The sequence below is a fragment of the Osmerus eperlanus genome, chromosome 4 (genome assembly GCF_963692335.1).
Source record: "Osmerus eperlanus chromosome 4, fOsmEpe2.1, whole genome shotgun sequence".
In the NCBI taxonomy this organism is placed as follows: Eukaryota; Metazoa; Chordata; class Actinopteri; order Osmeriformes; family Osmeridae; genus Osmerus; species Osmerus eperlanus.
In genome coordinates this window covers 6,835,257-6,847,868 of record NC_085021.1, presented here as the reverse complement: position 1 = coordinate 6,847,868, position 12,612 = coordinate 6,835,257, and the positions used below count along the sequence as shown (strand labels likewise).

Genomic DNA, 12,612 nt, shown 5'->3' with positions numbered 1-12,612 from the left:
AGAACTAACTGCTTTCCATGAAAATAGGAGACTACTTCAGTTCATGGTTGTGAGGTATAAACTTAAACCATCTCACTTCTGCTGTACTGTAGAAGAAGAGGAAATCATGCATGCGGGGAACACCAGAACACACACACATGCTGCAACATCCACTGAACAAAGTCTTTCTCCACGGTTTCCCCATCCTTCTGGTGTTCCTCCACAGACAGCCAAGAGAAGTTGTTAGCCATGTCAATGGCAAGTCATTGAGTCCAAATGATCACCACTGGGCAGGAGAGCAATCTGTTCTGCATTTTTATATTGTTTTTGTGTTGGGAAATCCATGTGAGTGCAGGGAGAACATGGAAACCACACAGAAAGGCCTGTTCAGGCAGCTGAGCCTGAATTGAACCCCGTGTGAGGCTCTGAAGGCCACAAATCCTATGAAAGAAAGATATTTTTGCCGAAAGCAACTTTGTTGACAAGACATTTGAAAGGATGCCCTCAGATGAACCAAAGACTTGAACCAAGTTCAAGTCTTTAATTGTCAGATGCACAGAACAACACAACACTGGGCACTGAAATTCTTAGGACAAGACAACGCAAAGCAACACAAAGCAACGCAAAGCAAAGCAAAGCAACGCAAAGCAAGCAACCTGAGCTGTCAATCAAGTAGCAGACATATAAGTTTCAGACTTATTGAAACACAATTGGGCCCCTGAAGCAAGCGCATGCACAGGTAGAGGGTCAGAGAAGTGTGTGTATCTTGGTTGTGCCAGGCTGCCAGCACCGTGCTACAGATCAATACCAGGCATGAAATGCAATGAAATGCAAATGTATTTTCCTTTGCAAAGGGGTGGGACATAACCAGTTTTATCAAAGTCCCACCCCTTTGCATTTAAATGCAAAGGGGTGGGAGAGACCTGTCCTCATTGAACTGCAGTGGTTTATGCTTTACAAAACATTGTATTTTCCTGAACATTTTTAAATGGCCCTAAAACGTAACTTGTAAAGGTTTATTCCTGGTATTGAGCTGTAGAACGGTGCTGGCAGCCTGGCACAACCAAGACACACACTTCTCTGACCCTCTACCTGATCATGCGCTTGCTTCAATGAACATGACTGAGAACAGGCTACATGTTAACAATAACATATCTGGTTAAATCGTTTTCAAAGTGGCCCAATTGTGTTTCAATAAGACTGAAACTTGAATGTCTGCTACTTGATTGACAGCTTAGGTCTGACAGTTTGCTCTCAAGTGTCCAATCACAGTGCTCCAAGCACATAAGGACAGCTCCATGTAATGGGTTATGTCCCGCCCCTTTGCATTTAAATTGAAATGTGTCAGATCATTCAAATGAAATTTGTATTTATTTTTAAAGACATGCAACTTCACATCACTTAAGATATGTCTATTTATTTATTTATTTATTTATTTATTTATTTATGAAAGGCTGACTTAGACAACTTCCTGTGGAGATTGTTTATCTATTATTCACTCACAGTTCCAACACCACAGTCCTTTTGTTGGTCCCCAGATCAACTGTGGACCAATAAAGAGTTGCTGGTAGAGAGGTCTGGCAGACTGGGAGATGGGATGTAGGCTGAGGTGTTTCTGGTGGAGGAGCATGAGGGGATGGGAGATAGTATGAAAAGGGCATGGTTGCTGGTATAGAAGTTTAGTGGGATGTGGATGGGATGTGGGCCTGGTGGGCTAGCATGTGGAGGTACAGTGCGGGACATGTTGCCGCACATTTCTCTGTATTCAAGGAAGAGTCCCAGGAATCTCAGGATGGCTGTGAGCCGTAATGGTCGAGTGTTAGCGGAAGCAGGCCCACTTCACAGAATATCCTTTTTTTCTTTTTTATATGTGTCTCTCATCCCCTTCAACCTCTTACGGTAAACTTGGAGGGTAAAATCTGAAGAGTAAATTACACTTAAACAATTCAGACTACAGAAAACTATCTGTAGAAATGAACAACAATGCATATTCCTGTGCTGTGGCATGGGAGAGGCTGTTGTTGCTGACATGAATTAACATGGCGAGCACTTGATAACATCATGCAGTTATAATGTCTGGTGCACAAAGCATTTTAAAACCCACCAGGTACCCACCGGGCACATCGATTGCTTCTGACACTTTAGTCCACGAATGCTTCTTTCTGTTAACGTCCCAGTAGATATTTAATGGCCCATTGTATATCCCAGGGAATTCAGACACGGCCGTTATGAGCTTCTCATCGGTTGTTCATCAGAATGCTGCGGCACACTGGCTGGGAGCTTTTACAGGGAACAATAACAGCAAGGAATTTAAACACATGGACATACGTGGATCTCATGTGAATATGTGATTGCAGTGATTGTACAAGAAACTTAACCATGCTAGCGGCCAGGGCACCAGTAGAGATTCATGGATGTGGTTAAAACTATTCTTGGGGGTGGGGAAAAATTGATTTGGCTTCAAATCTATTTTAAGCAACCAAAATAGATTCTTAATCATAGATTTTTGGAGTAATGACCGGTGTAAAATCTATCAATAAATGGTTATTTTTGGTTAAGGCTGGCTGAAAGCAAACCTGTCTGAGTTTGTGTTAGTCCCTAAATTTAATAACTTACAATAACTCTATCCACATAAAGAAATACAAGCACACCGTCCCCATCCAACTCAAACAAAAGGCACAGGTACATACATAGTATATGTAGCCAAAACACTATACTTTTGGAATTATTTTGAGAGGGAGAGACATATAAATCACAAGTCACATCATACCATTAGCAAAAATCTTTAAGTTTCAACCTGTTGTCATTTGTTGATGTTGATGGGGACCTAAGAAACAAGAATTGGCTCGAGGTGTAATTGGGAGAAAATAAAACGATGAACAACAAACACATGGCATCTAAAAACACTGCCAGCAAGACTGCCAGAAATCTACAAACTTAAAGCCTTCACAATTGCTGTTCGATTTTGCAGGCACCAAAAGGTCAATTACATCATTGTGGCTAAGAGGCCCAAGCACTTCAGCCATCTACAAATAATATGTTAGCTAGCTTACAGGTTGACCAACTGAGGATAAAACAGAGATAGTGTTAACAAAACTGGAAACATTTTCTACCCATGATCTACTGATAATTGCTTTGCAATAGCCTACTGAATGAAAGCGATTGAGTATGGAAAGATATGTGCATTAATAATTGCCTGACACATATTGCAAAACTATGTTAAATACCACATTAATTAGATATAACCACCATATAACTTATTTACAGTTTTGAAATACACTTTCAAAAGACACTACCCAGGGCAGTGGGAGATGGCACGTAGATGACACGTATACAAATACACTGCACAATAAGTGGGTACAAAAAGTAAATACAAAAGGAAAAAACAATCATTTAGAAAACGTATCGGGGCCCCCCACATTGACCCCGGGTCGTTATTAGTGACCGCGTCAGGTCAGCGTAAATAATAATAATAATAGAAATTGTATATGCTAGGGCCATCTTTTTTTCAGAGAGATTTGTTTTACCCTTGATCTGACATCACCACTGATAAATAACATTGATGCCGGGGGTTATGCGATTGTACTTTACAGCAGGATGATCTGATGCAGGGAATTATTCCGAACTTCCCCCAACCTGTCTGAATGAATGGCAAGGTGCATGAAACCGCTCGGGGGCATATGGGAGCTGCTGTCCTTTGGGCTGGGGATAAAATTTCCCTCTGGCTACTGGTGCTGGTGCAGTCAAGCCAATGATTGGACGTCGTTCGGACCGAATGCAATGACTGGACGGGCTACTTGTCTGTCTGTCTGTCTGTCTGTATACCCCCGGCAGTAGTCAAGTAGCGCCTTTATGTGTTTTGGAGGAGTGGCTTTGCAGGGAGGGGGTGGGATATTTTGGTTTGACTCCTTTTAAACTCAAGCTGAAATTGCTCGGTTTGCAAAACTGGCCTATCTTGAATCTGTGAAACTGAATGGTAGAAGCAGTATGGGTAGTACAGTGAGAGACATGTTCCAGAACTTTTGAGTGGGGTGATGGATTCTTGCTTTTCTCTGTGTTGAACAGTGTGTCTGGCTCCAGCTGGGGTTAGCTGTGGATATAAAGAGACCCCTGCTGGCTACAGCTCATTCAGACAACTTGATCTAATCCTACTTTTCAGTTCATAATAATAATAATGTCCAGATGTTTCTTTAATCAATTAAAACATCCTTATTTTCTGCATGATCAGTTTTAGTTCTGCTAAGATTATAATTGCATCAAAACTACTTTAAGATGCTAATAAATACATGCAAATTAGGTTAACATTATTTTTCAGGAAATGCTGTATAATGTAATAATGGGCTAATTATTTCTTTGAATATTATATAAATACTAGAATATTGAAAATGTAATTTGCAGGTTGTTTGTACAAAGTTCAGATAAATGCAATTACCAATCTCACTGTTGTCCTTTTTTGGATAAAATGTGCTATGTTAGGAGGTTGGGGCAGAGACAGACATCTCCCTTCTATAAAATATGTTTAACCAAAAGTAATTTGAATAAATCCAAACTTTTGTACTCCATCTGCCTAATTAATTCCCTTCCCTTGTAGCACCACATGTTATTGAAATGGATGCAGAAGGGGAGGGAGCAGGAGAGGGGAGCAGGCTTAGATGAAACACCTGTCTGTTTACAAGTTGATACATATATATTTAGCAGCCGGTTTATTAGGTTCCCTGTTTAGCTAAATGAATTGCTCCTCGACAGTGAGTCATGGCCTTGGCTTGATGTATAGAGACCAACCAAACCTGGTTCCTGCTGCGTCATGAAGGCAGTCCACATGGACCCATCCTGGTGTAAACAGTACCAGCTGCTGCCAGTGGTGTAACGGTCTTCCTGGCACACGTAAGGTCCCTTGATACGAACTGAGCAATGACTGAACGCCAAAGCATTCTGAATATAGTTGCTGACCATGTGCATCCCTTCATGTCTACTGAACATCTAATCTCAGAATGGTTCCAAGTATCAGCATCTGGACATGGACAGACTGCACGAGTTATACCCCAACCCAATGGAGAGTCTTTACCACAAGCTGGAATGGAATGGTTCCCCAACATGAATGTCCCCGAACATCAGGCTCACAGTGATGAGGTATTCCTGTAGCGTTCCTTGTGCTCACTATATCAGGGGTTTGAATCCTGCTTCGCCTGAGGAAGTAAAGGTCCCTCCTGCGATGCTCTGCCGGCTATGCTACAATCTCTGGTAGGAGTCCCACACCCCCTGCTGGTTCCACTCCTGCTCTGCTGCGTCAACAGTCTTGTGGGTTCACTCGCTTTGGAGAAGAGGGTCGGCTAAATGAATACATGCAAGTGACATGCGAGATCACTCATGGGTTGATATAACATGTTGTTCAGTCTTGTACTGCCATGGACATGAGACCCGAAGGAAAATTGATAGGAGATATTAGCACATCTAGTTGTCTGAATGCAAACTGAGATCATAAATGGTGGTGTTAGATGTATGTCAATGTAGCTATGCATCAAAACCAGGCCGCTAATACATATAGGGAAGTATTAAATGGAAGACAAACAAATGCAACTCAAACTGTCCAAATATCAGCTTTTTTTAAATCTTAAAGTGAATTTATGCTACAATGTATAGCAGTGGAATTTACAGAGTGGTGTTGCCAATCCCAAACACTGGCATGTCATTTTTCGGTTCCTTTACTCAAGGAGATCTATCTGCATTAAAGTGTATGTGTATCCATGTGTTTAATCCAAGTATTCTTCAGCATGTGAACATCAACGATGGTACAACACGGATTTCATCCTAAGCTCTACATCAAAGAACGTAATGGCCAATTTGGTACCCTTAAACAATTTAATGTTTTACCAATGAAACGTAAACTTCCACCAACATCATTTAACAACTGTGACAGTATAAAAGCCGTTATCCCAGCAACATATCAATCATGTAATTGATAAATATAAAATAAGATAGACACAAAAAAAGGACATTTTCCCCTCATCCCCACATTCATTGGTGGCATTCCCTGTGGTTCACATTATAACGTGTCAAAGACCCTAACAAATCCATTTGTAGACTTTACAGAGATAATTCCTAAATAGTATAGTATAGTAAAAAGTATTTGCAGAGACACAAAAAAATGTGAAACTTCGATTGAAAGTGCTTTAATATTGCCTCACTAGAGAAATATCTTTCCCAATATTTTAGTAATATTTCCTTCAAAACAAAACGTTTTCGAACTAAGGAGCTACATGGTGCAAAGAACGCTAAGCCGCCATTAAAGCATGTCGTGAACCAGCACCAGATCAGTTCTATCACACATGAAGCACAACGCTCCTGATGGAGCAGGGGTCTCCCTTCAAATTAAAATTATCTTGTGACAGCGCAGGACAGGGGATCACCAGTTCCCCTCTCCCAAACAAGTAGCTAGTTGCAGTGTTATTACATGGCACAAGAGCAGCTTCTATTCCAGATTCACTGGTTCCCAAGCCACTCCATATTCTGTGAAGGCCCCTGGTTGGCTCAGAAACTCTCTGTTTCTGTGTAGTGGGCTGGGGTGGTCATGGTAGTGGTGTACGGTCAAGTGAAGTGGTACAGTTCAGTGTGGGCACTTGTGGTGTCTGGTCACTCTTCCACACACGGAGAAAGTACAGTGGTCCTCTTCTGGAACTTTTTCTCTGGTCCCAGATGCACACGCTGAGCCCGCCGGTGGCTGTGCTGGTCCGACCGTCTTCAGAGGAGCTCGGCTTCATCTTCGTCGTCCTCCGATCCCGACGGACCCTGTCGGACTTCCTCGTACCATTTATTGGTCAGTGTCTTCATCTGGATTCGACCGTGCAGGAGGTCCTGAAACAACCAAGTTGTATGCATTTTAGTCCCTATGTCGTGAGGTTTGGGACAGTAGAACAGGAAGCCGTTCCCTGTCTGTCAGGAAAATGCCTTCCTCCCTCCCCCATAGCTGGTGGGCCAGTGTGAAGGTTTGTGTGCTATACACATAAAAAGGTAGCCCGTTTTCCCTTTAAGCAAATTAGGCAATTTATTTGTTGATGGTAGTACCAAAATTTCAAATATTGCCATACCACTAGCGAATTTTATGAAAAAAACGTTTTTGTGCTTACTGCATAGTATGAAAAAAAAGAAGCCTATAGTTGTTGTATTCTAGTGTGTCAGAGATTGTATCACACCTGCTAGTGGTGTGTGGTCACTGTTCAGACGCACAGTGAAGGTCTCCACCCAGGATGTTGGGCAGAGATCAGGAGGTCATCACTATTGACCGCTACACCTGGGCCCGGTGTGTCCCTTCCCCCTTTCATAGCTGCTGTTCCTCATCCCACATGGAGACCTCTCTCAACAGCTCTTGTTTAGCTGGGGCTTTTTAACATTCGTTAATGCACCCTGTAATGTTAAACTTTGACTACCCGTTCCACCGACACCGCTAACCAGCGGACGGACACCACCTCCTCGTATATAATACTTTTCTTTAGTCATGTGATAAGTTATTCACTAAACGTTCTGTGTGGTCTCTGTCTCGTCGCGGCCTTTGAGACCGGTTTTCGACAAAGCACATACACGCACACTTGCCAAAGCGGCGCAAAGGGAAAGGATCGGGAATCCGAAAGGCAACGATTGAAAGTGGAACGCGTAGACTTTCCCCCGCGAGTGGAAGGCGAGGTGGTGTGTGGTGGCGCGCGACATGCGAGGGGCTCCCGCACGCCGCGCCGTACCTCCTGGGTGAGGCGGCGGGTGAAGAAGGGGTTGAGGTACTTGGCATCCAGCCACATGAAGCCCTTCAGGTCCTGCCTCTGGTATATGTGCGCCTCGTACTCCTCCTCCGTCAGCTCCGACAGGTGCTCCGACTCGATGGCGTTGCCCTGGGGAGAGGGGGAGGGGAGGGGGAGAGGGCGGGGAGGAGGAAACCAGAAGAGAAACGAAAGCGGGAGACAGCCGAGGTTGGATGGGAATCGACAGGGCACAGTACGGGGTAGGATGAGATTGAACCACAAACAGGGAGGGAGGGCAAAGGGAATTGGAGGAGGAGGAGGAGGGGGAGCCGGGACAGAAAGAGAGAAAGATCACAACAACAAAGGGGGAAAGAGGACAAGAGACAGATGAGGTTTTTCTGTAGACTGTTGTCTGCAACTCTAAGTTTGGAACACATCAAAGACATTCGGTTCTCTCTCTCTCTCTCCCTCTCTCCCCCCCCCCCGCAGATACACACACATGCAAACACACACACAGACAGGCACACACACATGGATCTGACTGAGGGTTGTCAAAGGAGCATCATTCTGCAGGAAGATCGGAGCTACCTCACAGAGCTCTTCCAAGAAGACCACACAAAATATCCTCATGTACAGGAAAACTGTACATGCCTGTGTGTCTAGAGAAGAGTTTTTAAGATAAAGAAGTCGCTGAATTCTGAATGTTTTGTCACGCCTTAAATTCATCTGAACCTGGTGCACTGGTTTACACAATGTCACATTACACAGTTTTCTCAACATATTATATGATTATATCCTTATTTATTTGCAGTATACTCGTCTAGTATGCAGTATATCTATCCTACATCTGACCCAGCAATGCATACCATCAGATGTTTACAGTATTTATACAGACATTGTTATATTCCAAAGCTGTTGCTTCATATATTTCCATAGTAATGGCTGCTGTTGTATGTCTTCATCTTTAGCTGTTCCTACCTGTAACCCGAACCCTCCCATTTCCTTCAAATGAATGAAGGGGAAATAAATTGGCTTGAGTGTGCAACACAGCCTAAATACCACTGAGACAGCCAGACAGAGTCTATGCAGAAATAGCTCTGCGTGTCACAAAACTACCAGCAGGTCCTCGATGTCGAGGGGTCTCGTCTGTGTGTCCATAAACTTTGTACAAGTTCAAAAATGGCAAGCATGAGCAGGTAGTATCACGCATAGGTATGTGTGTTCATAAAAACTGTCGGCCTAATAATCCCCCCCACACACACACACACACACACACACACCTCTCGAGTTGTGTGTCTGATGCAAGCAAAAGTAAACCCTTTGATTTGCCTCTCATATGGAAAGCACGGGGAGATGCATGGCAAGGATGTGGAACGACAATAGAGAGGGAGACAGAGAGAGAGGGAAAGACGAAAGGATAATGGGAAGAGTGAAAGCAGAGAGGAGGTTGTGCAGAGCAAGAGGACCTCGCCGTCCAAACGTTTCTCTCTCACCATTTTCTCCGTCTTGCTGAGGTTGATGTCTTTCTTGCTTTTGCGCCGCGATTGGCTCTCCTCGATGTCCATGATGCGGATAAGGGGCATGGTCCCGCCTCCCATGAGGAGGATCGTGAAGAGGACGATGACGATGGTGGTGGTGCCAATCAACTGCCGCTTTTCAATGGGCTCCAGGCCCAAGTGGAGGCTCAGGGCATAGGGAATGGCACCTCGCAGGCCTGACAGAAAGGAGGAGTGGCCGAGAAGATGGAGGGATGGAGAGGAGAGAGAGCGAGTCAGCTAGACAGCTAAGACAGTATTTGGTCCAGTGACTCTGGTCAAGTCCTTGAGATTGCTGGAGAGAAACGTGAACGGCAAAATATATAACACACGGGATCAGAAGAGAGACACAACTGTGAAGTCACGTATCAGAGGATGAATATTGCCCTTCAAAACCACTTCATTTTAATGCGTCATGGAAACTTGTCTCGGTTTTGGCCATCATCGCTCCAGCAAATCCCAGAAACTCCCAGAAACCTGTTCTTACCACTGAACCACATGATAAACATCATCTTGGGCGTGATCTTGTGGTCTCGGAAGAAGTTGAGCATGAAGGAGAGAGGGAAGATGTTCACAGCCCGACCCAGCAGCACCAGGACCTACACAGGGTCAAGGACAGGGACATTAACTCACATACGGAATGCACGAATACAACACTAAATGTTGTTGTTTTTGTCATGACAGTCCCTTAAACAAATCCAGCCGTCTTAATTTGTGTATAAAATGTCAACTTAAAAGTTGCAATGACAGAACATGAACGTTATGAACACACAGCAGTTTGTTTTGGTCACACTGCTGGTCTAGTGAATAAATGGAACTGTGTTTCGGCAGGTTTGCAAGGCAAAAAGCATAATGCCTTTTTTGAGACTTCTGTGGTGTTCATCTTTACAATCTCTGGACATTTGGGAAAGACGACTACGTGATAACAGCTTTTCCTCGTATTGTAGTTGTTTTCCAAATTCACAAGCCTTTGCCAGAAGCTTGAGAAAAAATGACAGATGAAATGTACTTACTATGCACCAGACAACAAAGGACAGCTCAAACTTGTGAGGAAAACTAAAAATGGAGAGGCCCAAGAAGGCAAACACACATGTCTCTGTAATGAAAGAGAGAAAGAAATATATAGAGAAAGAGAAAAATAGAGAGAGAAAGAGAGAGAGAGACAGAAACACAACAATGCAGGCTTCAGAATACAGGCAGTTTAGAGGATACCTGGGGTGTTTTTGAAAATGTGGAAGTAAAATATGAGCATAATAGTATGTGAGACTGTGTGGGATACTGACCACACATAAAGGCCACAGAGCGGAGGGTTTGCTGCATCAGGATCTGGGTGATGGGAGACAGGTTGTGATGTGTGTAGTGCGACATCACAATCCCTGAAAAGAGGATGGACATGATACCTGCAAGGAGAGGGGAAAGGAGAGAAGTCAGCAAGGGAGGACTGAACGTGAGGACTTGTTCCTAACCGGGTGTGTTGTTGTGTACGGTGTTTCCTTGGGGACATGGCGTGTGTGTGTGCGCGCGAGTGTGCGTGTGTGACAAACCCACCAGACAGTTTGATCCCCTCAGCGAGTCCATAGGGCAGGTAGGCAAAGATGATCATCATTCCAAACTCCAGAGACGGAGTCTTCCTTAGGTCAAAGTGCTTAAGAGACTGGGGAAATAGTTAAGGTAGGCTAACCGCTAACAACCACACAGGAATATCTCTCTCTCTCTCTCATTACGGAGGTACAGGAGAGCTCTCATATTAAAGTTTGTTTTCTACTTATCTCTGGCGAGTGCGCCCTGTTATTTTGAGAATGATTTCATACACAGCAGTCTACATAAGCCTAAACTCCTGATAACCACACATCTGTACTGGAACTTTCTAGGAAGGTTCAACACGGAGGCCACAAGGAGGATACGATGGCGGAGATGAGTCCTGTGAGGGTTCCGAGGGCAGCAGAACCGAAGAACATCTTGAGGAAGTATCCTAGCGCCTGCACAAACGTCTCCCAGCCCGTGGCCAAGTTATCTGAACGGGCAAATCCCTCTGCAGTGCTTCAGGGGAGAAAGGAGAGACTTGAGGGTCTTGCAGTGTAAGCACATGTACAGTTGATCGAACTGTCTCACTATGTGCTACCTCCATCTTGCACTAGAGTGCAGTGTCGCGCCATTGGCTGGTTGGTCACCTGTTCTCGTGTGCGTGTGTACAGTATGTGTGTGTGTGTGTGTGTGTGTGTGCATGCACAGGTACTTACAAATGAGAACAAACATGATAAAAAGCAGGCCAGCATCACCTACATTAGAATGGTGTGACACTACAGCACATCTAGGACAGTTCCTCTCAGTGTTAAAACACAGACAAGGAAACATAATATCACGACGCACACTTGACAGTATGCATTTCCTATTTGATCACCGGTTTGATTCCAATGCTAGTACACGCCTTATAAAACAGCTGCTGATTTGACTGATTGAGTGTTTAGTTAAAAGCAGGGTAGACAATGTTGTTGAGAAACACTTTTTGTCTTGTTTGCTAAAATAAACTTCACATGCTGATAGCAACCAAAAAAATCTAAAGGTTCAACAGTAAAATGAAATCAATCCGATATATGTGGGCATCGCAGGACTGTAATCAACACAATCAATCATTAAGGTCGGACCGGCACTAATGATTAGACGGCATTTGGACCAAATGCAATGATTAGACGGGCTACTTGTCTGTCTGTCTACCATCAGGCAGTTATCAGGCAGCACGTTCATGCGTTTTGGTCAAGTGGCTTTTAAAGGAAGGGGGTGGAATATTTAGGTTGAAATCCTAAATTTGAGCTAAAATTGCTAGGTTTGCAAAAACCTGCGTACCCTGCCTTTAATGTAGACGTCAGGAGCTATGTCAAGGTGGGATGGTTACTTATGCTTTTACTCCGCGCTTAAACCTGGCTTACTTGAAGACAGACACAGACAGGTCATCACATGCATTGTCAATGTGAAAATCAACGACCCTTTAAGCACACAGGATCAACTTTTGTGATGTTTCCTTTTAACTTCGGCACATGGAGGGTTCGAGTAGTCAGGCTACGGATTGACTTTAGGAAGGAGCAATGGCGCTTTGGTACCACTTTGTTCTATGTCAAAACATCAGTGAAATGAATCATGAATTGATTCATGAATCCACCATTGATTCGGTTTGAAATATCTCTGGATGCAAATAACACTTCAAAATCAAAAGTTGACTAAATGTCTATGTGTGACACAGAGGGTGCAAAACCTTTTTCACCTGTACTGAAACTGGGTTTCAGTACGGTGTTTCCCCTTGCAGGGAGTCAGTTAAAAACACAGACTCATCAGAAACAGCCACCACTGTCTGCTTTGATTGAGTAAATTAAACT

At 43.9% G+C, this 12,612-nt stretch overlaps 1 protein-coding gene across 1 annotated transcript; it reads right to left on the bottom strand.

The window, feature by feature from the left end:
* Nucleotides 1-5,742: 5,742 nt before the first annotated feature.
* On the bottom strand, nucleotides 5,743-12,409 carry slc9a8 (solute carrier family 9 member 8). Its single transcript, XM_062458395.1, has 8 exons — nucleotides 11,146-12,409; nucleotides 10,790-10,895; nucleotides 10,525-10,641; nucleotides 10,255-10,337; nucleotides 9,729-9,840; nucleotides 9,200-9,420; nucleotides 7,710-7,856; nucleotides 5,743-6,831 (listed from the first exon to the last, which is right to left on the bottom strand). The coding sequence occupies exons 1-8, from the start codon at nucleotides 11,197-11,199 to the stop codon at nucleotides 6,718-6,720; spliced, it is 954 nt and encodes a 317-aa protein (XP_062314379.1). The 5' UTR covers nucleotides 11,200-12,409; the 3' UTR covers nucleotides 5,743-6,717.
* Between the last annotated feature and the right edge of the window lie 203 nt (nucleotides 12,410-12,612).